Source organism: Magallana gigas, chromosome 5 (genome assembly GCF_963853765.1).
Source record: "Magallana gigas chromosome 5, xbMagGiga1.1, whole genome shotgun sequence".
Lineage (NCBI taxonomy): Eukaryota > Metazoa > Mollusca > Bivalvia > Ostreida > Ostreidae > Magallana > Magallana gigas.
In genome coordinates, this window is record NC_088857.1 from 37,741,648 (window position 1) to 37,765,635 (window position 23,988).

The 23,988-nt window shown below is 32.0% G+C and overlaps 2 protein-coding genes across 2 annotated transcripts in view; one reads left to right on the top strand and one right to left on the bottom strand.

Moving 5' to 3' along the window:
• Window positions 1-13,646, top strand: part of LOC105328804 (electrogenic aspartate/glutamate antiporter SLC25A13, mitochondrial) — a 19,285-nt gene extending 5,639 nt beyond the window's left edge. The window contains exons 10-18 of the mRNA XM_011429819.4: window positions 595-679; window positions 8,032-8,125; window positions 8,240-8,448; window positions 8,864-8,944; window positions 9,258-9,398; window positions 9,507-9,645; window positions 9,981-10,139; window positions 10,594-10,684; window positions 10,948-13,646. Coding sequence (XP_011428121.1) covers window positions 595-679; window positions 8,032-8,125; window positions 8,240-8,448; window positions 8,864-8,944; window positions 9,258-9,398; window positions 9,507-9,645; window positions 9,981-10,139; window positions 10,594-10,684; window positions 10,948-11,110 — 1,162 coding nt within the window. The 3' untranslated portion in view covers window positions 11,111-13,646. The remainder of the gene's footprint in view (window positions 1-594; window positions 680-8,031; window positions 8,126-8,239; window positions 8,449-8,863; window positions 8,945-9,257; window positions 9,399-9,506; window positions 9,646-9,980; window positions 10,140-10,593; window positions 10,685-10,947) is intronic.
• Window positions 13,647-14,884: 1,238 nt separating this feature from the next.
• Window positions 14,885-19,487, bottom strand: LOC105328803 (large ribosomal subunit protein mL45). The gene is made up of 8 exons (XM_011429816.4): window positions 19,369-19,487; window positions 18,106-18,294; window positions 17,730-17,814; window positions 17,063-17,127; window positions 16,708-16,859; window positions 16,171-16,225; window positions 15,503-15,652; window positions 14,885-15,265 (listed from the first exon to the last, which is right to left on the bottom strand). The coding sequence occupies exons 1-8, from the start codon at window positions 19,390-19,392 to the stop codon at window positions 14,912-14,914; spliced, it is 1,074 nt and encodes a 357-aa protein (XP_011428118.3). The 5' UTR covers window positions 19,393-19,487; the 3' UTR covers window positions 14,885-14,911.
• Window positions 19,488-23,988: the final 4,501 nt, after the last annotated feature.

Here is a 23,988-nt window from a genome sequence, read left to right on the forward strand (position 1 = left end):
TTTACTCTGTACATAACATTTCAGTTAAACATTTTATGTTCTTATTCCTTATAACTCAAACGAACATAAATAATTTATAAAATAAATAACACATAGATAGATGCAGAAGTGCTCTCAGAAGTGCTGTTTATTAATATGTTACACAAAACAATGTTTTCTGGTGTTCATTTCTATCTACAAAAACAATACAACACATTTTAGCAAATTTAAAATATATGTATGACTTATTGTGAGGGCGGATGGGTGGGGAAACATCTGACTGCACTGAGAGAGAGCCCTCTAATGGCTTAAAACTCAATTCTTTACCAAATCCTGTGCACCTTAGGTAAATACCCATAGAACAGGTTTTCTATCAATACAATAACCAATCAAACTGATAATCTTCATAATAAATGCCAGGTTAACGTGTCCGTTTAAATGGTATGTTGTGATGCCTTTTATAAACACATATACCCCAAAGAATTTTCCTGGTCCTCTTTGTATAATTGTGTAATATGATGGCAAATCTTCATATTTATATTTTGTGCATAAACATCTATGGAAGTAAGAAAAAAACTAAATATTCTGCAGTAAAATGTACATGAAAATTTACAGGAGAATAAAATATGAAGATATAACAGATCTTACACCTGCTGAAGGGAGGGAAACTCCATACTCCATCCAGATGCAGATAGCACAGGTAAGAGAAATTCAGGGGAAAAAATCCAAGTTGATCACGACTCTTTATGAAAAACATGCACTGTACCTAATGTAGCTTACCCATTCTTGCAGTTGACAACATAAAAAAACCCTGTAGAAAACATATGTTAGTTCTCATTCATTTTAGAAATGCTGGAATGCCATATTGTCAGATGTAGACGATGCTACATAAAGCTAGGTGAACTTGTTGCATTGCCTCATGATTGAATATTGAGTTCTGTAAGACTATTTTGGAATAGGTTGTACCTGTATGGTAGAGATACTAGTACAGCTCAAGTACATGTAAATGCATGGTTTGATTTTTCCTTAACTATTTTGAATAAAGACAAAGTAAGATTAAGTGTAGTTCAAAATAATGTCTTGAACCAGAGTGTTTGTTTTTCACTAAACTGATAATGTAATTATTTTTGTGGGACTTAAATAGGACATCTTGAAGGTATGGTATTTGCACATTGTAATCAAAGCTTTCTCAGCTTGCTTTATTTTTTACATCCATCAAACTGAGACCGTGCCTCTCTCTCTCTCTCTCTCTATAATTTTTACCAAACAAAAACTTGAAAGAGACTTGCTTAACTTTGGAAATTCTCTTGTCCTTTCCATTGTCCCAGTTATTAGTTTGGAGAAAATGAGTTTTGAAAAAAAGTTTTTCCTGCCCACTGCTAACATTATGATTATTTTTTGTCCATTCACCGACTTCATGTGGACCCACAAAAACTGAGTGCTCCTGTGAAATGTACAATTTTAAGACTTACATGTAACAAAGCATTGACATTGCATGGTTGTTGTCCCATTTTGGTAGATAAAAATGTTTCACTCTTCAGAGTTCAATTTCAATTGAGTTTTTTAAATGTATGTTTGTCCCATTATTCACCTGTGATTTCTTTTTTACTCTAAATAAGTATTGACCAGGTTTTTTAGCTCACCTGAGCTGAAAGCTCAAGTGAGCTATTCTGATCACATTTTGTCCGTCGTCCGTCCGTCCGTCTGTCTGTCCGTCTGTAAACTTTTTACATTTTGAACTTCTTCTCTAAAACCGCTTACTGTGGTTTCATTAATTTTCGTGGGTAACAATTTTCGTGGATTTTCTGAAAACCACTGTTTCAAGGATACGTAATTTCGTGGCCAATGATCCTATCAATACAAAATGTTTGTTGAAATTGAATTTCAATGAACATTTAATTTCGTGGATCAACTAAACAACGAAATCCACGAAAATTAGTATTCAACGAATATTGATGAAACCACAGTATCCAATTTCAACCAAATTTGGCACAAAGCATTCTTATGGGAGGGCGAATATAAATTGCAGAAATAAAAGTCCGATCTGTATTCAAAGCGGAGAAAACCTTGAAACTGTAGAAAAAGGGGGGTGCATTTTTAAAAATCTTCTTCTCAAGAACTACCGAGTTCAATTCAACATAGTTTAGCATAAATTATCCTTATGGGAAGGAAAATATAAATTGCAAAAATTAAGTGCTAATTCTGTTTCAAATCTGAGTTATTACGAAAATAATAATAAAGGAAAGGCGTGTTTCAATCAGTTTAATAGCTTCAGGCTCGGCATCTGGTAAAATGGGTAGGCAAGACTTGGCCTGAGCAAAACAAAAGATTGGCAGTTATTAATCTGCCAATCTCATTAAAATTGCAGGATATTTGATGGACCAGTATATTTGTATTGGCTGTAAATATTGCTGCAAAATAATGCGTATTTGGAATTGACGACTGCCGATCTGCCCCGGCTTTTATTTTGCCACGGCCCGGGTTTGCATACCCATTTTACCAAGACTCGTATTCCATACTTCTAAAATGAGGTTCTTTGTTTAAAGCAGCCATGACATTATACGAAAAAGGGTCGATCTGACTATGATGAATTTGCTTGCTATGCAACCGTTAGCGTATGAAGGGAAATTTTTAAAACATGCAAAATATATTGGTGCCGATTTTGTGAAGTAAATTGAGGCTAAATATTTCAATACGTTGACAGTTTTCACACATGACGTTGGTGTTAGCTTGTTCTGATTTTCGTTTCGTTTTCATTATTTATGCTTTGTAACCTGGGAACTATCATCGTCTGTATTTCATGATTTTTACGTATCAAATCAAACAGAGACTTCGGTAAATCAAACAGTTAACTGTTTACCTGCGCAAATTAAGCAAAATCTGATATAGGGGTACTGAAATACAATTCATTCTATCGGTAATTCGGCATTATCTTTTGCGTAATGGTAGATTAATGCAATGGGTTTTGTTGAGATGCTCGGCATTTTCTCGAGTTTATTCAGTTTAAATAGAGTTTGATATCGCTGACGGAAATATGTAGGTATATACATGTATATATATGATATATTTCGAAAAAATAAATTGTGTTCTTTATTTGTTATAGTGCATGTTTCTTGTGTTTAATTATGTCTCCCCTTTCAAAGGGGAGACATATTGTTTTTGTCGACTTTCTTATTCTTCTTATTCTTATTCTTCTTCTTCTTATTCTTCTTCATCCAAATTTGTCCAAGCCGTAACTTAAATACCCTTTGACATTAAGACTTCAAACTTGGAACATAGGTAGATGGTATTGAGAAGGAGTGCACGCCACCAAAAGTTTTGACCTTGACCGATTTTGTTATTCAAGGTCAAGCTTTTTATAAAAAATATTGTCTGGACCATAACACAAGACTCCTTTAACATACAGACTTTAAACTTGTATCATAGATAGATGGTATATAACCTAGTTGAACCTTACCAAAATTTTTGACATTGACCTATTTTTTTTATTTCAAGGTCATATTAGAAAAAAACTTCATTGTTCAACTCCTGAATATACTTTGACAGAAGGACTTCAAACTTTAAACAAAGAACAATAATAATACACTTAGGTGTACTATTGAATAATATTTGACCTTGACCTTGTTTTACTCAAGGTCAAATTAAGAAAAAAATAATGAAATTTTGTCTGGGTCATAACTTTAGTACCCTTTGACATTTAGACTTCAAACTTAGAACATAGGTAGATGGTATTGAGAAGGATTGCACGCCACCAAAAGTTTTGACCTTGACCTATTTTGTTCTTCAAGGTCAAGCTTTTCATAAAAAATATTGTCCGGACCATAACACAAGACTCCTTTAACATACAGACTTTAAACTTGTATCATAGATAGATGGTATATAACCTAGTTGAACCTTTCCAAATTTTTTGACCTTAACTTAGAATTTTTATTTCAAGGTCATATTAGGAAAACCTTAATTGTTCAACTCCTGAATATACTTTGACAGAAGGACTTCAAACTTTAAACAAAGAACAATAATAATACACTTAGGTGTACTATTGAATAATATTTGACCTTGACCTTGTTTTACTCAAGGTCAAATTAAGAAAAAAGAAAAAAATAATAAAATTTTGTCTGGGTCATAACTTTAATACCCTTTGACATTAAGACTTTAAACTTGGAACATAGGTAGATGGTATTGAGAAGGATTGCATGCCACCAAAAGTTTTGACCTTGACCTATTTTGTTCTTCAAGGTCAAGCTTTTCATAAAAAATATTGTCCGGACCATAACACAAGACTCCTTTAACATACAGACTTTTAACTTGTATCATGGATAGATGGTATATAACCTAGTTGAACCTTACCAAAATTTTTGACCTTGACCTATTTTTTTTTTCAAGGTCAAATTAGAAAAAACTTCATTGTTCAACTCATGAATATACTTTGACAGAAGGACTTCAAACTTTAAACAAAGAACAATAATAATACACTTAGGTGTACTATTGATTTATATATGACCTTGACCATGTTTTACTCAAGGTCAAATTAAGAAAAAAATGGGTCTTGGTAACATTATTCTTTTTCAATTGTTAAAATTGCCCCATATTACAATCCTTTGGGAGAAGGGGAGACATGTGTTTTTTTGTAAAAAAAACAATACCCACTAGTTGTTTACAATTTCTATTTACTAACCATATTTGAGTGTTAAGCTTCGAATTATAAGCAAGATACAGAGATTTGCTCACAATTCTATGTTTGTACACAGATCTTAAAAGCTAAAGATTAAAAAAGTAAAAAATTTGTCAATATTTAATTATTACGAAAAGTCTGTTCTTCCAGAAACCCAACTTATTGAATTGTAAACTTAACCTTTTTAGCTCACCTGAGGGTGTGGCCACAATGGGGGTTGAAGTTTAACAAATGAATATATAGAGTAAATCTTTAAAAATCTTCTTCTCAGAAACCAGCCAGGAAAACTGAAACTTGTGTGGAAGCATCCTCAGGTAGTGTAGATTCAAAGTTGTGAAAATCATGACCCCTGGGGGTAGGTTTGGGCCACAATTGGAGGTCCATGCTTTACATATGAATAAACAGAGTAAATCTTTAAAAATCTTCTTCTCAGAAACTAATCAGCCAGGAAAGCTGAAACTTGTGTGAAAGCATCCTCAGGTAGTGTAGATTCAAAGTTGTGAAAATAATGATTCCCAGGGGTAGGGTGGGGCCACAATGGGGGGGGGGGGTCAAAGTTTAACAAAGGAATATATAGGGTAAATCTTAAGAAATCTTCTCAGAAACTAATCAGCCAGATGATTCTTAATTGTTAAGACTTTGGCCCCAGGACAATTATTTGGCCTCCCGAGAAGGTTCAGAGTTTGAAGTACGTTTATATCCCATATATAAACTATTGTTAGGGATCTTTTTGAGAACTGCAATACTCAACATATGATATGACTATAAAATCATCCTGTTAGAAAAGGGACTAATGATTATAAACATAAGAATATCCAGGGGAAAATGGATTTTATTTATACAGGATCTACTACAAATATTATTGTACATTGTCCAGATAGTTTGTATTATGACTCCATTGAGCTGATTTTATCATACCTATTGTTCCTCAGGTGAGCGATGTGGCCCAAGGGCCTCTTGTTTTTTCAAGTGATAATCACATTGTGTGGTGGGTGATAAATAATATTTGAATTTATAACAGCAATTATTTTTTTTTACATATTTATGTCTTCAGATAAATGAGAACAATTTAAACTTTTCACTAGGTATTATTTTACAAAGAGCAGTTTAAAGATAAACACATGTTTGAATACTAGATTTGAAATGATGCAACTAAAAGACCATCATATGAGTAAGTCTGACAGTTGGAGTTGAAAGTAGGATAATTTACTTGTAAGTTTTTATGCAAATATCAAGTATAGTGGGCAGTAAATTGTCTATTGACGTTCCCAAGTTTTAATCACGATCAATGATCCAACCCCTTTACCTACCCATTTTTAATGTGATTTAGTAATACACTGTAATCTCAGCACATGGGAATGGCAAACTGTATCCCTACATATAGTGATCGTGTAATTCAAACTCAATTGGTAATAAAAAATTCTATCTCCAATCGTTAAGTCATCATTCCATTCTGTACTACTTTTACCAGGGATGTTACATGTACAGAATATTGTTCTTACAAGTTCTTGTATTTTTATTGGGCATGTGTCACTAAAGCATTAAGTACTGCAAGCTCCTAATTTTTTTTCATTGCAGTGTATAATTTTTTGGTGTATAGATTTTAGGTAAACTTTTGCAGTATTTACCAGTACATGTATAATTAAATGTAGATAACATATATATATAAGCTGTACGTAGTACATATATCTATAATTGGTAGAACATTTAAAGGGGCATGGTCACGATTTTGGTCAAAAATTATTTTTTTCGATTTTAATGTTTATAATGCTTCAGTAAGGCATTTTTAATAGGCAACCAAAATTTGAGTGTCATTTGTTGAGTTATAAGCGAGTTACAAAGCTTACAATTCCTCGCTATGTAAACAGCTTTTGTTTACATTTTGAATGTTGAAGTGAAAATTCCATTTTTTTTTTTTTACCTTAAATGAATGTGTTAATCATTAGGAACTGTTCATTTAGGCTTTAAATGAATAAGAATATAGACAAATCATCTTGAAAAAGATTTTTTACTGGTATATTGAACCTATGTAAACAAAAACAGGGCACGAGCCTTGTTTGTACATGACCAAGAATTGTGAGCCCTGTATCTTGCTTTAAACTCATCGACGGGCACCCAAATTTCATTTGATCATTAGAAATGCATCATAAAGCATTGTAAATAATAAAAACAGAAAAATAAAATTTGACCAAAATCGTGACCATGCCCCTTTAAAAAGATAGTGTACCTTATCATGGGCCAACTTTACGCAAAATTTTAGGGAGATTTAACTTTTCCCTCACAGAAAAATAGGAAGATGTTTGAGAAATCAGGTAGACTTCCATTATTTGAAAAATGCATAACACCAATGATAATACAAGTATACACAGATTCATCCTTAATTTAAATTGGATTAGAGGCAAGTCAATAAGAGATAAAACAACACCTAAATTTTTTAAAGACTTATCCAGGGGTGTTACATGTACATAAAATTGTTAAATAATGATTATTAATAATAATTAGTTAATAATTATTAATAATAATTAGATAATAACAATTTAATAATTTGATAAATTTTAATTACTAGATGTATTCATATATTTTATGGATGAAATGTTCTTAATTGTGTTTGCTAAATGACAAATAAAACCAGTCTATGTACTTCTGTGTATTTTGGAGGGATCTAAGTCCAACCCTTTGACGCATTTACAACCATCGTCGTGTAGTGGATCTGTTTAATTTTGAAAATAACTGCAGACAAACAGTTTTATGATTATTTTACAATTAATTTGGCAGAGTTATATATTTCATTTCAGATGATCATTAGCTGAAAGAGATTTTAAACCATATGTATCATTTAGAAAATGAAAACAAATTGCTGGTTGCAATTTTCTAAATATTTTTTTAAACAATTGATGTATATACGCATTAAATAATTAAGGTTCATGTAAAATAAAATATCTTGAAAAGTATGTACTTGACAACATACAATGTACTTGTATTTGCAAACTTATTATATTCATGGCAAATTATTTGATGATATGTACATGTAATGCCAAACACTATGCCCAGAAATTTACACACAGAAATTTGTACAGAAGAATGATAATTTTGTATGAAAAATATAGCCTCTAGAAACTTCACAATTGTTTACACACATATAAAATATTAGTCATCATGCAAATATTTTATATTTGAAAAAAATATAAAATATGCACAGAACATATTCAGAAGATTATTTAGCCTGTAGATTGGTTAAGAAAGATGATTAGTATTTTGAAGATAAGAAACAAATGTAAAATTCTCATTTAAGGAAAAAGTTTAATTTATTTTCAAGTTAACATAGCTATAATGTTTATGCATTAAATAAATTAATGTGAAAATAAATTTGTATATTTCAGGAAAAGTTAGCCCTAGAACAAGGTACAGAGAGGACATTTGCTTTGGAGGTGTTGGAGAGTGTTTATAGATTTGCCTTGGGTTCTATTGCCGGCGGTAAGCAAAAAATGATGACTCATAACCCTGTTTAATTTTATTTTGTCTTAAATGTACTTATTTGAACAAATCTCATTCTACTTTGTAATAATCATCACATTTTGTTAATTTCAGCAACTGGTGCAACTGCCGTTTACCCAATAGACTTAGTGAAAACCAGGATGCAGAACCAGAGATCTGGTCCCATGGTGGGAGAGTTGATGTACAAGAACAGCTGGGACTGCTTCAAGAAGGTCATTCGTCACGAAGGGGTGCTGGGGCTGTATCGAGGCCTTGGGCCCCAGCTGGTGGGCGTCTGTCCAGAGAAGGCCATCAAGCTTACGGTACATATTGCATAACACGGTATGATGGTACAGAGAAAAAAAATGGTTGTAGCGAATATATTTGTTGTTGTTGAAGTCACTTTCATTCCTTCAAGTCTTTTTGTATTTTTTGCCATTAAAGTGTTGATTAAAAAAAACATTTCCCCTAAAAGCTTGCATGTTGGCTTTCACCAAATTACATCCACAGAAATTATTTCTTTTCAATGTTAAATATTTGAATTAAAAGTAAAATATCCACTAAAGATACAAAGCCCAATTCTCATATAACGGATTTGAATCAAATTGCATGATTATCTGGTAATTTTGGTTTAGTGAACAATTTGCACAGCCTCTTCCAAAATTTACTTCAAAAGAAAATGTGGTCTTTGCTCCTTTGCTCAGCTTTCTATTAGATTAATGGAATGATTTATTTCAGATGAATGACTTGATGCGAGACAAGTTGACTCGTAAAGATGGCTCCATTCCTCTATGGGCAGAAATGGTTGCAGGAGGCACTGTAAGTATTAACACTGGTGTGTTCTAAGAGAGCTTTACTTACTTTATGCTCCTCATCATAGCATACATTTTTTTTTTTTAACATTGGAAAAACATGAATACATGTAATAGACTCTTAGTGCAAATTTCCACAAAGATTTGCTATAGTAAATAGAATTTGCTTACCATTATCTGTGAAATTTATCAATACGGATGTTTAAAGAAATGCATTACAGAAACATGCAAATTTATTAATTGCCATAATATTTCAAGATACATGTTTAAATGGTTTTCAAGCTGTATAATGAACATCTACTGCACGTCTATGTTGACAGGCTGGGGCATCACAAGTGATGTTCACCAATCCCTTGGAAATCGTGAAAATTCGACTGCAGGTGGCTGGTGAGGTTCATGGAAAGTCCAAAGTTAGTGCTTTTACTGTCATCAAAGAACTGGGCTTCATGGGTCTCTACAAGGTAAGTTCTTTTTTATATTAAAGTAGATGACCAGTATAGTCTTCAAAATGTGTAACAACTCTTGTCTGAAATCAATGTAGTGGTGATTATTTATTCGTTATGTTTTAGGGGTCCAGAGCTTGTTTTCTGAGAGACATACCTTTTTCAGCCATTTATTTTCCTGCTTATGCCAATGTTAAGAAGGCATTGGCTGATGAAAATGGGTACAATTCATGGGGAACTCTCCTTCTCTCTGCAACCATAGCAGGTAAATTGCAAATGCAATTTTTTTTCGTGTTATTATGGAGATTTCTTTTGGTTATATGAATGTAGGTATTAAATGTGTAATACTTAAACAATGAGACATACATGTATGTTGTTTATGTTTTAAAATTTATAAAGTTAACAATTCGACATCAAAATATTTTAGTTTAACAAGTAATTACATGAGCATGTGGTATCACGTTGCAATGTGTAATATGAAGTGCCTTGAGCAAGGCTTTTAATGATTTTAAAGTAAAAGAGGTGAAGGCATTAAATTGTCTCCTGCCACCCTTAATAGAAGCCCTGGTTTTGAGCATTGATTGCATGGCTTGATTTCAGGTATGCCTGCTGCTGCCATTCCTACACCTGCTGATGTGATAAAGACAAGATTACAGGTAGCGGCCAGGACCGGACAGACCTCGTACAACGGAGTGATCGACTGTGTCCGCAAGATTTACAGAGAGGAAGGAGGCTGGGCCTTTTGGAAGGGGACACCAGGTAATGAGACAATCAAACTGATGATAGTTGATATTTGATTGAATAGCAAAGCAAAACTACGATACAGTTTGACAGCACAATTTCTAAATATACCCATACATAAATTACTGTGAGTCAATTTTTATTTGTGTGCATAAACAATTTTGGAAGGTTCATTAAAACATTTTAGTAGCCATTATTTCACCTTGAAAACCAAAATCTGTCCTTCAGTAGTACAAAATGTACTTGTTTTCATGTACATTAAAGTTAAATCTATAAATTTCCCTGAACCAGTAATCAGTGGCAAATTAAAGTCACCAGAATAACACGACTTAAATAAGTATAAATATTGGCATAAAATATATTTCCATTATTACTCTGAATCCCTGTCAGAAGTCAATACTTGTACCATATATCAACACTGCAGACTATTGGAATGTATTATGTTTTCATGCTTTACTTATTTTGAATTCAGCTCGAGTGTTTAGATCCTCTCCCCAGTTTGGAGTTACACTGCTGACTTACGAAGTTCTCCAGAGATTGTTTTATGTGGATTTTGGTGGAAGGTATGAATGCATGATGACAATTGATTCTTACTGCTTTTTGAAGAATTTTAAAGAAAAATAAACTATACATGTATGAAATTGTCAAGCTAATGTGTGCGATAGTTTGATCTCATAATTTTGATATTTATAATAGAATAGACTGGAGATTATAAGCTTCTATATTCAGCATAATTAATTCATTAGATGGCTTCAAGAAATGGTATACTTGAAATTTCAAGCTGCTGTCATTATAGAATATCAATGTTGATTATTTGGTACTTCAGGCGTCCAGAGGGATCAGAACCTCAGTCCACTCAACTGGAGAAGCAGCTTTCTCGGAACCCGGACCACATCGGTGGCTACAGACTGGCTCTGGCTACCTTTAACGGAATGGAATCTAAGTTTGGACTGTGTCTACCCAAATTTAAAAGCTCAATGCAAACATGATTAGTAAAGAATTTAGGTTGTTTATCAGAAAGACTTTAGGTTTATTTTTATCTGAATTAGGAGAGGTGTTTAAGCCATTCCTTCAAACCCCTGTGTTATCTGCAGATAGACAAGAGTTGTCTATACTGTTTGACTTTGTTGCTATTTATAGATTATTGTTAACTAGGGATACTCAAGAGTTATTTGTATTGAAATGTTTGATTTTACCATTATTACATGTAATATAGGTTAGGGTAATTAAAATAAGAAAGTACAATGTACATATATTTTTTATTTTTGGGCTACATAAACTATGCCGTATAAAAAGTTGAAAAAGTTATGGTTGATGTCTATTAGTTTAATTTTGTGAAATGTTGAACAGATTGAAATGGATGTGATATGCATGCTTATGTATTTACTTGGCCAAAATTCTTTTGTAAGTTTTATTTTTGATGCTTGAATGTAACAGAAGGAGTAAGTGTAACCTCTATTAATGTAGGTAAGCTAGGATTTAGGAAAAAAATTGCTGTAAATAGATGTAAATAATTTTCAGTTTTTCCATCAATGAATAGTAGTGTGAAAGATTTACATGTATATAACATTTGTCTTTCTTACACTTGAATAAAAAAGAATTAAAAATGAGATAGGAAACAGCAGTTGATTAGAATTAATTTCATCTATAACCTGATAAAATCTAATTAAGGAACAATACATACACTGTAGATGCACATGAATGGATATACATGAACATTTTACATGCATCTGCACTTGTATGTATAAAAAAAAAAAAATTCTCTGATGCTGTAAGATCTGAAGATTACATATACATGTGATATCCATAGATTTCATACTGAAATTATTCCTTTTAAGTACCGGGTACTTTCCTGTATATAATACATGTAATTTTCAAATAACAAATTTGAAATTTTTTTTGTATTAACTAATTTTTGATTAACCAGAACCAAAAGAAAAAAAAAATGAATGCCTTATTTTAAGACATTGATTATGTGTGGAGTTCAGTACAATGTAATTTTTATGCTAAAGAACAAAAGAAGGACTAAATGGGATATAAATGCATTTCAACACTTGAATCATCTTATTTTGCCGGGGGTTTAAAGTGTGTTGTATAGTTTGGTTTCCATATAAGAGTATCACAAAACATTTTATAAAATTAATTTTCTTGACTCTTGTATAATTAAACTTCAATTAAGAATACATTTAAGAAGTAATGGTTTTCCATTTTAACTTTGAATGCATGCATGATATTTTAACATCTTTTATCTAAAGAAAATGTACGGTATGTGTTTTGAACATTTTCAGCAGTTGTATGTGGTGTTGTTACAAGTTAAGATTATCAAAAAATGGTCCAGTTTGCTCCAGCCAATTGTTATGCTGCAATTAATGTTAACATTTAAATGCTTTTTTTAATGCAGAAATATTTTGTTCAACTGCATGTATATTGCCAATATTTTGTAAGAATAGGAAAACTTTAGCCTACACTTTCATACATAAGTATGATAATGTTGAATCAGAATGTCAGCCAGTAAAACAGGTAATATTTCTGTTATCAGAAAAATCCTCATTTCACTTGAGGAAAAGTCAATTCTCTTGAATAAAGTGACTTGAAGAAGTATATTTCCTTCACAAAATATTTGATAAAGAAAATGGTGCAGATTTTAATATGTGACTGTTTAATTGTTGCATGAAAATAATGTTATCTTCCAAGTATCAGTGAATACCTCTTTATATTAATAGTTTTCACCTAGTCATAGTTTTATGAGTGCTTGTTTGAAGTTATGGTTTACATTTTTTCTATTTAACTGTAACCAACTTATACAGTACATGTAAACATAATCATAGCAAGTAAGATTTGCTGTGGAGTTCTACTGATGGTGTATTGTTTATTTTTCTTCTTCTGGATTTGCATACCGAAGCTACAGATATTTTTACTTCTTTGAATTTATGTCGTATGACATTAACAATCAATCATATAGGGTTTGTAATATGAAGTTAAATTTTCTTGTTGGCAAAAGTAAGGTTGAAGAGTAGCTTGATGCTGCAATGCAAAAAATTGATTCTGCTTAATAATTCAGTGTGCAAATTTGTAATACCTGTGTACATTTATTGGATTATTTAAAACAGATTTTTATTTAGTTGAAAAATTATTTCCAAGACACATGTATTATATACAATAATTTACATGTAAGTTTGAATTTGATTTATTTTTTTTATAGAATTGAATTGTTTATTAAAGACAATAAAGGTTGATAATGACAAAGAGAGACAAAATAAAAGGTTTTATACAGTTTTCTGTAAATGCTTGCAGCTGTTGTATTTAGAGAGCCATAATTGTTGTTTTGTCTTCCAAATGCCAGTGCTGTATACAGTCACACTTATAGCCCCAGTCTATTCTAAACATCACAGGAGGACTATTGTGCCCTCTCCAGAAATTCTTTGAAAAAAGGTTACAATTGTTGTTTGTCACTAGATGCCTTTTTATAGACATATATTTCTTATGAACACTGCTTGGGAAGCAATAAACATATCCGGACTGCTACACTGTAATGTTATTTTCCTGTTGTACTCTAATGGGATTTCTAAAGGACTCCAACAGACAACATGTCGATATTGAAAATGAGGAATTAAACATTCATCAAGGAAATTCTTGTATATATACATGTATACATAAAGGCATGTTAAGCTCTAAATTGAGACCTTTTAGAAGACCTCAGCATACATACAATGTAAATGGATACCCTTAATCAGACTGCACAAACATGTACTTGCATAATCAGACTGCACAAACATGTACTTGCAATGAATTAAATTAAATCAAAGATTAGAAAATAAAACTTTTGCATTGTTACGGCGTGTTGATATTTAATTAACCAGAAAGTACAGCACTGTATTTTCATTGTTTAGATGACTTTTATTAGTGTTGTTTAAAGCTGAACGATACTTGTAAAGGGCAGTGTCCGCATCGTTTCTCTTTTATCCCTGCTATCCCTATGGCTCACCCCTATATAAGCCAACGGACCTCTAACAGTTCAAAGTATTTTGTGTGGACATACAATTTACCCTGCCATGTTACTTGGTCATGATGAAATTAACATACCGGTACTATACTTTTTTTTTTCACGGCAGGAGAATATATAGGATAATGCATTATTTACATACAGAAAATGCATATTAAACAAAATAAAAAAACAAAATCCAAGACAATGTAGGAATACTACACGTTGGCGACGAATTTCAGATGTGCTCTAGGGTGAATTGAAATCAAAGGGTTTATATATACCTGTATGACAATTCCTATTTCTGAGGCATGTTCAGTTTAAATGTTTTGATTTTAACCATATGCATAGATTCATTATTGCATGGTTTCTGTATTGGAGTTGTGAAACAGTATTAATACATTTCATCACTACAGCACCCCATCTAATCTGCTCATTTTGTTACTCTTATTGACTTAATATTGGGCAAAACTCATTTCAAACTGTGAAAAACAGCATATGCACTTTGCTGCAAATACAAAATTGAACATTTACCTTCTGATACAAGAACAAAATAGGACCACATTTAACTATTACCTGGCCAACTTTTAAAGTAAAATCAACTAAAATGACTCAATTCAGGAGCTTCTCTATATGTTTCATTAGTTGCAGGAGACTTTCTATGCAATATTGCAAAAGTCTTACCCTTGCTTTATTGATAAATATAAAGTACCTATTACTTCCAATTCTAATTACTATCAGTCTCTTAGAAGCTTAAGCTATAATTAAACACATAAAGTGCTAGATTTTTCATATACTTTAATTTCTATTAAACAGTGCTTGTATTTTCCTTATTATCAGATACATTTGTTTCAGACACAATGTTAGTTTGTTCATCAGTGGTTTCTTCACGAGCTGTCATTTCATCAGGGTATTCGGGATTGAATCTGTGAATAACATATGGCTCAGGTTCTTCCTCCAGTGGGCTTTCTTTGTCATCTTTCCAAGTGTGTAGGAAGGTAAAGCCCTTTGTTTTCCACTCGGGTGTCACTTTGCCAGCAATCCTCCATTTTCCCTCCGTGTCTGAGATGTGTTTTTCGAACACAACATATTCCAGCATGTACCGCGGTTTTTCACTATCGCCATAGGTCAATCTTCCAAATCGATTATAGATAGCGAGTTTCTGTAATGCATGAAATAATAATAATACAAGCAATTTTATGTACATTGTAATTACAAGTTCTACATGTACCTGGTATACTGGTATGTTTATCAAGTGCAAAGGTATTTAATTAATGACTGCAAATCTATTACCAGAAAGACAGAGTATAAATAATGTATTACAGTGTATCTGAATTTAAAATTGATTGCATACATAGCTCATTTATAACATACTGCAAATTGAAATTGTATAAGGTACCTGTAAGGTATGGAATCTAACTGTTAACTGGCCAAAGGCGTTGTCCTTGCTGACCACTGCTCCCCCAGCAGCTGTTACGATTTTAGGCTGTTCCACCGACTCTACAAACTCCCAGTGAAGAGTTTTGTCCATCATGCCTTTTGTCATTTGCTGCAATAGAACAGAGACACTTAACTTCTCATTCAATTAAGAGGAAGTCTTGGTTGGTACACACATCATATTGACAGAACTTTTTCTGTGGTCTTGATGTCTGATGTACACATATTACTGTAAATATGATTCATTTCTATGTTTTCACCTTTGGTTATCAAACTTTAAATTAAGATGGAACATTTTTGATTTTCAAATAATTAAATTTCACTTGGTTAAATACAAATGAATTATAAAACATTTTCAAAATAAAAACATGGTTTTACAATTTGAACTCTTACAGTATTTGAACATGAATGCAGTCTAGAAATTCTGTGAAAGTAGAGATTGTAAAATACATGTTGAGAACAAATAACAGAAAGCTGAGACTTCAACCAATTTTGCCATTCCTGTTGGACATTGAGATTGGAAAGATGAAATACCAGGTATACCTGTACTAAATTTTATCTTTTATTTTGAGTAAAAGTACATTAAACTGAGGTGTCCCATTTCAAAATGAAATACCAATTTTAACTTACTCCATAGACGTGCTGGGTCACATAATCCATCAGTTCTTCGTCATTCTCCCTTAATCTACCAAGATGAAATCAATATGATCGTTATACTAGACAGAGCACATTTGGAGTGTTGCCACTTGGCAAGTTTTAGATTTATTTTCAAATTAATCAATAATGCTAAAGCATATATGTAACGGGTAATTACACTTATAGGTCCCTAGGTGGTAATGTACTGACTTAACAGTACTGTAGATTCCTTCTTTTATGCAGGAAATTTATTTCTTGACCCTGTTTAGTATCAAATTGCAACAAAATTGCAAGCACCAAACCTTAAAATAATTCTATATACCATTACATATAGTTTACAACTAAATATAAAAGCAAGGGGAGTTTCTTGCAATTTTTGTGCAGATTTTAATTCCTTGTGTTAAATTAGGAACCTACAGTATTGAGATGCAAATCAGTTCTTGCAAATTAACAAATATATAGAAACATGCATTAAATGTACCCAGCACTGACAATTTATATAACGTATAAACAGTCATTGTATAACCATACCTTTCGATGCATTTATGTGCCTGTATGTAGATATGATGGGCTTGTGCGAGGAATTCCTTTTGATTGAATGTTGGATCATACTTTTTGATGTGCCTCATAAATCGGATCTTAGAGATTCTATTAAATACATCTTTCCTGGCAGCATCAACTTTCTGCAGGATACAAACATGTTAAACGATGAGTGAATGTTATCCCTAAAGAGTTGAACTTTATTCAGTCCAAAATTATTTGAAGAAGAAAACCCGAGGTTTTTTGCAAGCATGGCTCTAAATAATTTTAAGTACCGGTAGTAGTAATTAAAAAGAGGTTTTAACACAACTCCAAACATTTTTTTCTTCAAAGAATTTAATATTACCTCTTTTTTAGTCAAGCCATATTTTGCATCACTCTCCAATGGAATATGGGGGTTGATAATGTCACCTAAAAGCCAAAGGTAATAAAATGTTCATATCACTCAACATTCCAAAATCTTGATTCTATATAGACATGAAATTTTTTTTAAAGATTTCCAAAGTGCTTTTCAAAAGATATATATCTGCATCTGGATTTAGGAGAAAACTTCTCTTGGACAAATATTGTTCAAAATCTACAATTTCATGGGATTTAAAAAAAAAAAAATTCCAAAGGAAAGACTTTCTGAACTATTATTTAATGTACATGTACTAGTGTGTATTTTGTAGCAAATATAACAATTTTAACGCATACCATAAGTAAAGAGTAATACAGTAAAACACGCTTATAACGAAGCGCCAGGGACGGGTGATTTTACTTCGTTATAAGCGTAATTCGTTATATCCGTCAAGTTTACAACATATTATAAAGTCACGGGGAATGAAAATCACTTCGCTGTAAGCGTCAATTCATTATAAGCGTGTTCGCTATAACCATGTTTTACTGTAATTAAAACAAAAATTAACAGTCTTCTGTGATATTTGATCACTACAAGTCCACAATGTACAAACATACCGGTAAATGAACCAATAAGGAAATTCTTTGTAATTTTTTGATCATTTTTAACTTACCTATAGTTGTGACGCCTATTTCCTTTGACTTTGTATATGTGTAGGTTGGTTGTTTTACCTTGTATTTGTCGGGTTTTTCCTCAATCTGAAAAATTATTTATTCCCAGTCAGAGAAACATAGAATTTAAATTATACATACAGAATTCATAGGGATAAATTTATTCTGAGCCTACTAGTACTAGGGCTTTCCAATAAAAGTAACAACACATTTAAAACTCAGTTGTTTTGTGTAGAGGATTCCTAAAAACTTTCAAATGTGCCATATAATGCGCCCAATTCTTTTCTTGGATTCTTGAGTGACCAGATTCCTCATAACATCTTACTCCAGCAATAACATTGATAAAAACTCTTCTGGAAGGTTATTCACAATACTTACTTTTTCATACTGCTGGATCATAACTTTTCGAGCTCTCTCCTTTTTGTACTTCACTGTAGGATTTGGAGGCATATGTGGAGATGAAAAAACTGATCGCTCATGGCATTTAGAATATGAATAAACGACTGCTCTACTCTGTAAAAGTTTGGCAGATGTCGCCAATCTGCCATAGCTTCCCTTGTGTACAAACTAAAAATAAAACATGCCATAGATAAGATAAATTTCAACTTTAATTGAATAATTATACCAACATAAGACAATTCCATTTCTAAAGAGAGTATCAAAATGATTTCTAATTTTATCATGTTTGGCACTAGATATGTTCAGACTTAATTACCAGCAATATATCTGTTTCTAAAAATGGGAGTAGTGATGATTTTTTTAAAGATTTAATATATTATCACTATATGGTCATATTGGCTCTACCCAAAGACCCAGAGGCCATGAATTTCTTAATTTCTGTAGAGGGCTTCATGGACATAATAACCATGCACTTACTATTTTTCTCACATGTGGGAATAGAGAAGAAGATTTTGCAGTTTTGTTTAAGTCATAAATTTTAAGATTTTGATTCATCTTATCATAGAGATGCTTCAAACAAGAATGGTAACAATTGACCTTGCAGTTTTCAAGAATTAAAGAATGTTAATGCACAAAGCAAATCATCAAATATAAGACAGCAATTCTTAAATAGCTTTTCTATGGTGCTACATTTAGGACACAATATTTTTTTTTTTAAAGATTCAAGGAGAAATATATTTTGTGAAATTGGTATATTATGTGATAATCTTGTGAAAATTAGATAACTTGTGAAATCGACTTAAAAATTGAGTATGTCACTGTATGATGTCTCTTGTTGAGTCAAGGACAGTAGTTTGACATGGTTAAGTCATTGCAAAACTAATGATTCTCTAAAGTATGTACATGTATACATGATTTAAACAATAGAAAAATGTCAGTGTCACACTAAAACACGCATGTCAACGTCTGTCATTTTCTCGACAGGCATGTTTTCATTGGCTGGCGTCGGCAGGCGTGTTTTAGTACGAAAACGTCGTACATTATTGCATAAAACAAATGGATATGATGTTCACGACCGAATTTCCTCAATTTCAAATTCTAATTGTGTTTTTTCTTGGGTCAGCATTAACATGCAGTTCTCAAAGACATAAATAATACAAAAATATGTGTTTATAATACATTGAAAAAGTTCTTAGCCTTACTGTGATTAAAATTAACGATAATTAAAGGTTTTACTATTACCGTCAAAATCGTGTTCGCTGCCATTTTCTGTATCTTGATCCCGATGTTTAGAACTCTCTAAATAGTCATTTCTACACTAAATTTTTTTTCGTGGATATACCATTCCATTGGGAATTGCAAATCGCTTCTCCATTGAAATGTATTGACTATTTTCCGTAGAAACCAAACAAATTATAACAAATGATTAGCCTGGTTCACAAATGATCAATTTGATCATCAATTTGTTATAACAAGTTACATGTATTTATGTCTCTGGTTATACTTACCGATATCTGTTTTTCTAACTTGGTAAAACATTAAAACAAAGTAATATTTGTCATACCAAGTTACTTATTAATATCAAGATCAAGTAATCAATAGTTCTTATAAAACATAAGCATTTCTTATATACCGTGACGCAAGAGTCTTTCCGGGGACGTATATACTATACGTCCCTGGGGCCCGTTTCACTAAAAGGCGTACGCCTGGCGTAACCTTACGCCTGTCGTAAGTCCGGACGTAAGTCAAATATTTGGACTAAGGTCCGTTTCACTAAAAGGCGTAACTTTGCGTCCGTCTTAAGGTAAGGTTTGCGGTTACAGGGAGATAACTCACACATTTTCATTGTGACGTAACACCAACTACCCTTTATTTCAATTATGACGTCAAAATTTATATGACGTCATAATTGATTTAAGTTTTTTTTAATTTCGCGGTTTTTTTTAGTTTCTTAAGGAATGAATTCAATATTTTTTTAGTTTTATACGATATAAAATGGTTTGGGGCAGTTTACGCTTTATAAACCGCGAAGCGGTTTATAAAAAAGCGTAAACTGTTCCAAACCATTTTATATCGTATAAAACTAATAAATATTGAATTCATTCCTTATAATTTAATTTATTTGCGATCAATTGTTGATAAAAACAGTCATTTGATCTATAAAATGACATCAAATTGTACAAAATTCAAACGTAACGTCAGGCGGATTGATACGTTTTTGACGTTTGTCATACTATGACGTAGGCAACATTCTTTATACGATAAAAAATAATTTTTTCAACCAATCAGAAAGCGTGTTACAACCAGAATTAAATTATAATGAAATAATAAGAGAACACAAGCATTTTATCAATTTCCACGAAAACGAAATCCGCATCATATGGTTTTGAATAGTGTTTTAGAAACATCAGATTACACATATTCTAAGATACGTTTTTCCCGAAATCGGTGGACTTGGAAAGGTTTCAAATAAGATGTTTTCGTTTACATAATAGTAGTCCAAAATTAAGAATTTTGTTGCATTTTATTCTATTTTTAGATAGTTCATCAGAAATTAATAAAAGTGAATCATGATATTAAAAGTGATATCATTTTCGAACATTTTAAGCATAAATAACCCCCATAATAGTCACATATAAAATGTACATATTCTCACGAAATTGTTTACATTTCATCAAAATGAAAATTGGAAATCATGAACTTTGACCTTTTGTAGTTATTTAACGGGACGGGCAAAATTCATTTGAATTTCATGAGTAAAAAGACTTTAGTATAGTGAACAAAATGGTATGTAACTTTGGTACAACCTCTCAAAAATGCAAGCCGCAAACCTTACCTTAAGTTAAGACAAAAATCTACGCCTAGCCAAGGTAGTCGTAACTTAAGGCGTAAACGGGAATTGACTGCTAATTCTGTTGCTGAGAATATCGGTGCTGACCGTAATGTTAAATTGTACAATTTGTCATGTAAATTTTATTAATTTCATATGAAATTAAGAAAATAGAGAGTTTTGATAGGTGGTACCAATTCTCGAATAGAAACTTTCTTACCATGTGTTATGCACATTCTTTATATTTGCACTTGCCGTTTACATGTTAAATGACATAATTAGAAAATCGATATTTAGTTTTCAGTTGATTATTTTTATCCAATAATTTGATTTACGTTTCATATTTTTTTTTTAGTAAATTGGGCAATGAATAATGCAGAAAATATACATACATGATGCACATATAGTACAAAGGTATATTTCTATAAGAAATGTCTAGCATTGCAAGCATTTCATCCCCCCCCCCCCCCACATTACCTCCACGCAAAATATGTGTGAGCGGAATATTTTTAAATTTAAAACTCACTAAGCAAATTATTGACTTTTATATTTTCCTCTTTTTTTATTTCTTTTTTATGTGAGTAAAAGGTGTTAGCTTAGGTAGTTAAACTAAGGTTAATCATAAAAGTATTTTCAGTATTGTTAAAATGTTAATACCAAAATATGATGAAAGCTCCACCTATGTTTATTGGGGCTTTATTGGATTTGATCACGCCCCGAGCAAAATTATCACCTCATAATACTCAAAGAATGATTTCTTATTCCTTATATGAAGCCTCGTTCAATATACTAAATACACATGTAAGTGTACTTGGGTAGATTATGTTGTGTCCATTATAGGTCTGACACATACATCTGTACCTTGGATCTAATAACTTTGGTGAAACATTTACAAATAAACGTGCATGCACTTATGGTTTGTATGTACCCTTTCACTTCAATAATTCGAAAAAAAAATAACTTCGGAAACAAATTGTGTTAAAAAAAAAAGACTTGGAATCCATCAATTATTTCCGAAGTTATTTTTGCTCCACATTTCACCTTGACACAAATCTTAATAAGTAATAAATATATTTATCCGAGCCTCTTCCTTTTTTCCGTTTTTTTTTTATTGTTTTGTTTTTAATTATTTTTTTTTCTTTGCATGAAATATTCAAATTTCGTTATTTTAAGTATCTGTTGTATAATTTTTCGATGCTTGTTTATTATTGTCCAATCCATGGTTAAACAGCTCATTACTGCATTAATTCGCTGTATTTTCTATTTTTTCTTTCAATGGTATAGCAAGAGGAAACCAGAAAATTTAATAAAAAAAATATTTATACTCGGGCCATAATTGACGCATGATCGAAAGAGAAATTTCAAGGGTGTTCGAAGCATGGTTAAATCACCGTAGATATCGATAACAAAATAGTTCTGTTGAGTTAATAATTTTGAATGAACATATCCTATATGCCTCATCAAATATATCTTTCAAATAAAACATTTTAGCAAGTTTTGCTGTGTGATTTTGTCACTTTACAGGATTATTATGCCTGAATACTTTAGGCAGGCTCTCTCTCTCTCTCTCTCTCTCTCTCTCTCTCTCTCTCTCTCTCGCAAACACAATTGACAAGTTTCTATCTTTTTATCTATCTAAAGAATTTATACATTTGTATCTATCTATATTTCTATATATTTATCTATCTATCTTCCTCTCTTCTGTTTATCATCTGTCTGAACATGTGCATAAGCTCGTTGTCAAGGACGTAAGTCTGGTCTTAATTTAGTCCGATACTAGTGTTTACGGCCAGGCGTACGCCTCTTAGTGAAACGCAGTTTACGCCGGACTAAATTTTGGCGTACGCCCTAAGGCCTAACTTAAGTTTCGTCGTATCTTACGCCTTTTAGTGAAACGGGCCCCTGGTTTTTCCAAACTCATTACGAATTTTAAATGTCAGGCCAATATGGTCATATCGCTCATTATATTCCAGTTTTCGTTTAGAGATTGTAATATTAGCTTAAAATGTTTCAGCGATAAAAAAAAAATTGGAGGCTTCTAAAAGAAAAATTGATTTGGATTCGGAAATCTCTTCTTAAAAAATACATGTCTATATCTAAATTTTAAGTGGTTTTTGTAGAATACAGAGAAAAGGGTAATTAATTTCGAAATTTTTTTGAAAATATACAAAAAGTAAAACTTTCTCTCAATTTATTCAGTATATATACCAATGAGTATCCGTAACGATAGTAAAGTACATGTATGAGAATATATATAGTGAACATAAGTTCAGTACGGTCGGTATTAATGTGAACCAAACATTTATCAATTTATCCACTTATAATGTAGTATGCTACGAAAATAGATTGTTACACATGCATGAATAGACAGAAATCTACACAATCTATTGCACGACAGTAACTATCGGCGTAAGAATATACACATTCTTCTATTTTTTTTAAAATGGCTATTACAGACGCGTTTTTAAGCTTTTAAAAATGTCAAGAATAGCTATAATTAATAATTTTACATCATTCATAGATTTCTTCTTAATAATTTTGATGCTAATTTGCGTTTATTATTTTTTGATCGATCTAAACTACAGGAACATTCAGAGTACGGACTCGACGGACTTGCAAGACTAAGTGTAATTACCATGGCAACTTTTATATGGAAAATTGGCTGTTCCTTCTGTGTAAGGCTAAATTCGACAATAAGTATAACATCCCTGTCCGAATTTTCCCGGGGGGGGGGGGGGGGGGAGGCGGAGCGGTGGACAATCTAGATCCGCAAATGGTATCTTTGTCGTTATTTGTTTAAGCGCTAGCATTCGATATCATGCAGGAAAAACGTTTATTTTTTCTCATACTAACGAATTCATTATTCATAATTATGATCTTTTTCTTCTAATAAAAATCCCGACTTTTCAAAGCTGTAATAAATTTTACCTCAATGAGACTTTTTTTTGAATCTCGTAATAACGACTTTTTATCTCGTAATAATGAATTTCAAGTCGCAATAAATGACTTCAAGTCTTGTTATTTCGAATTCT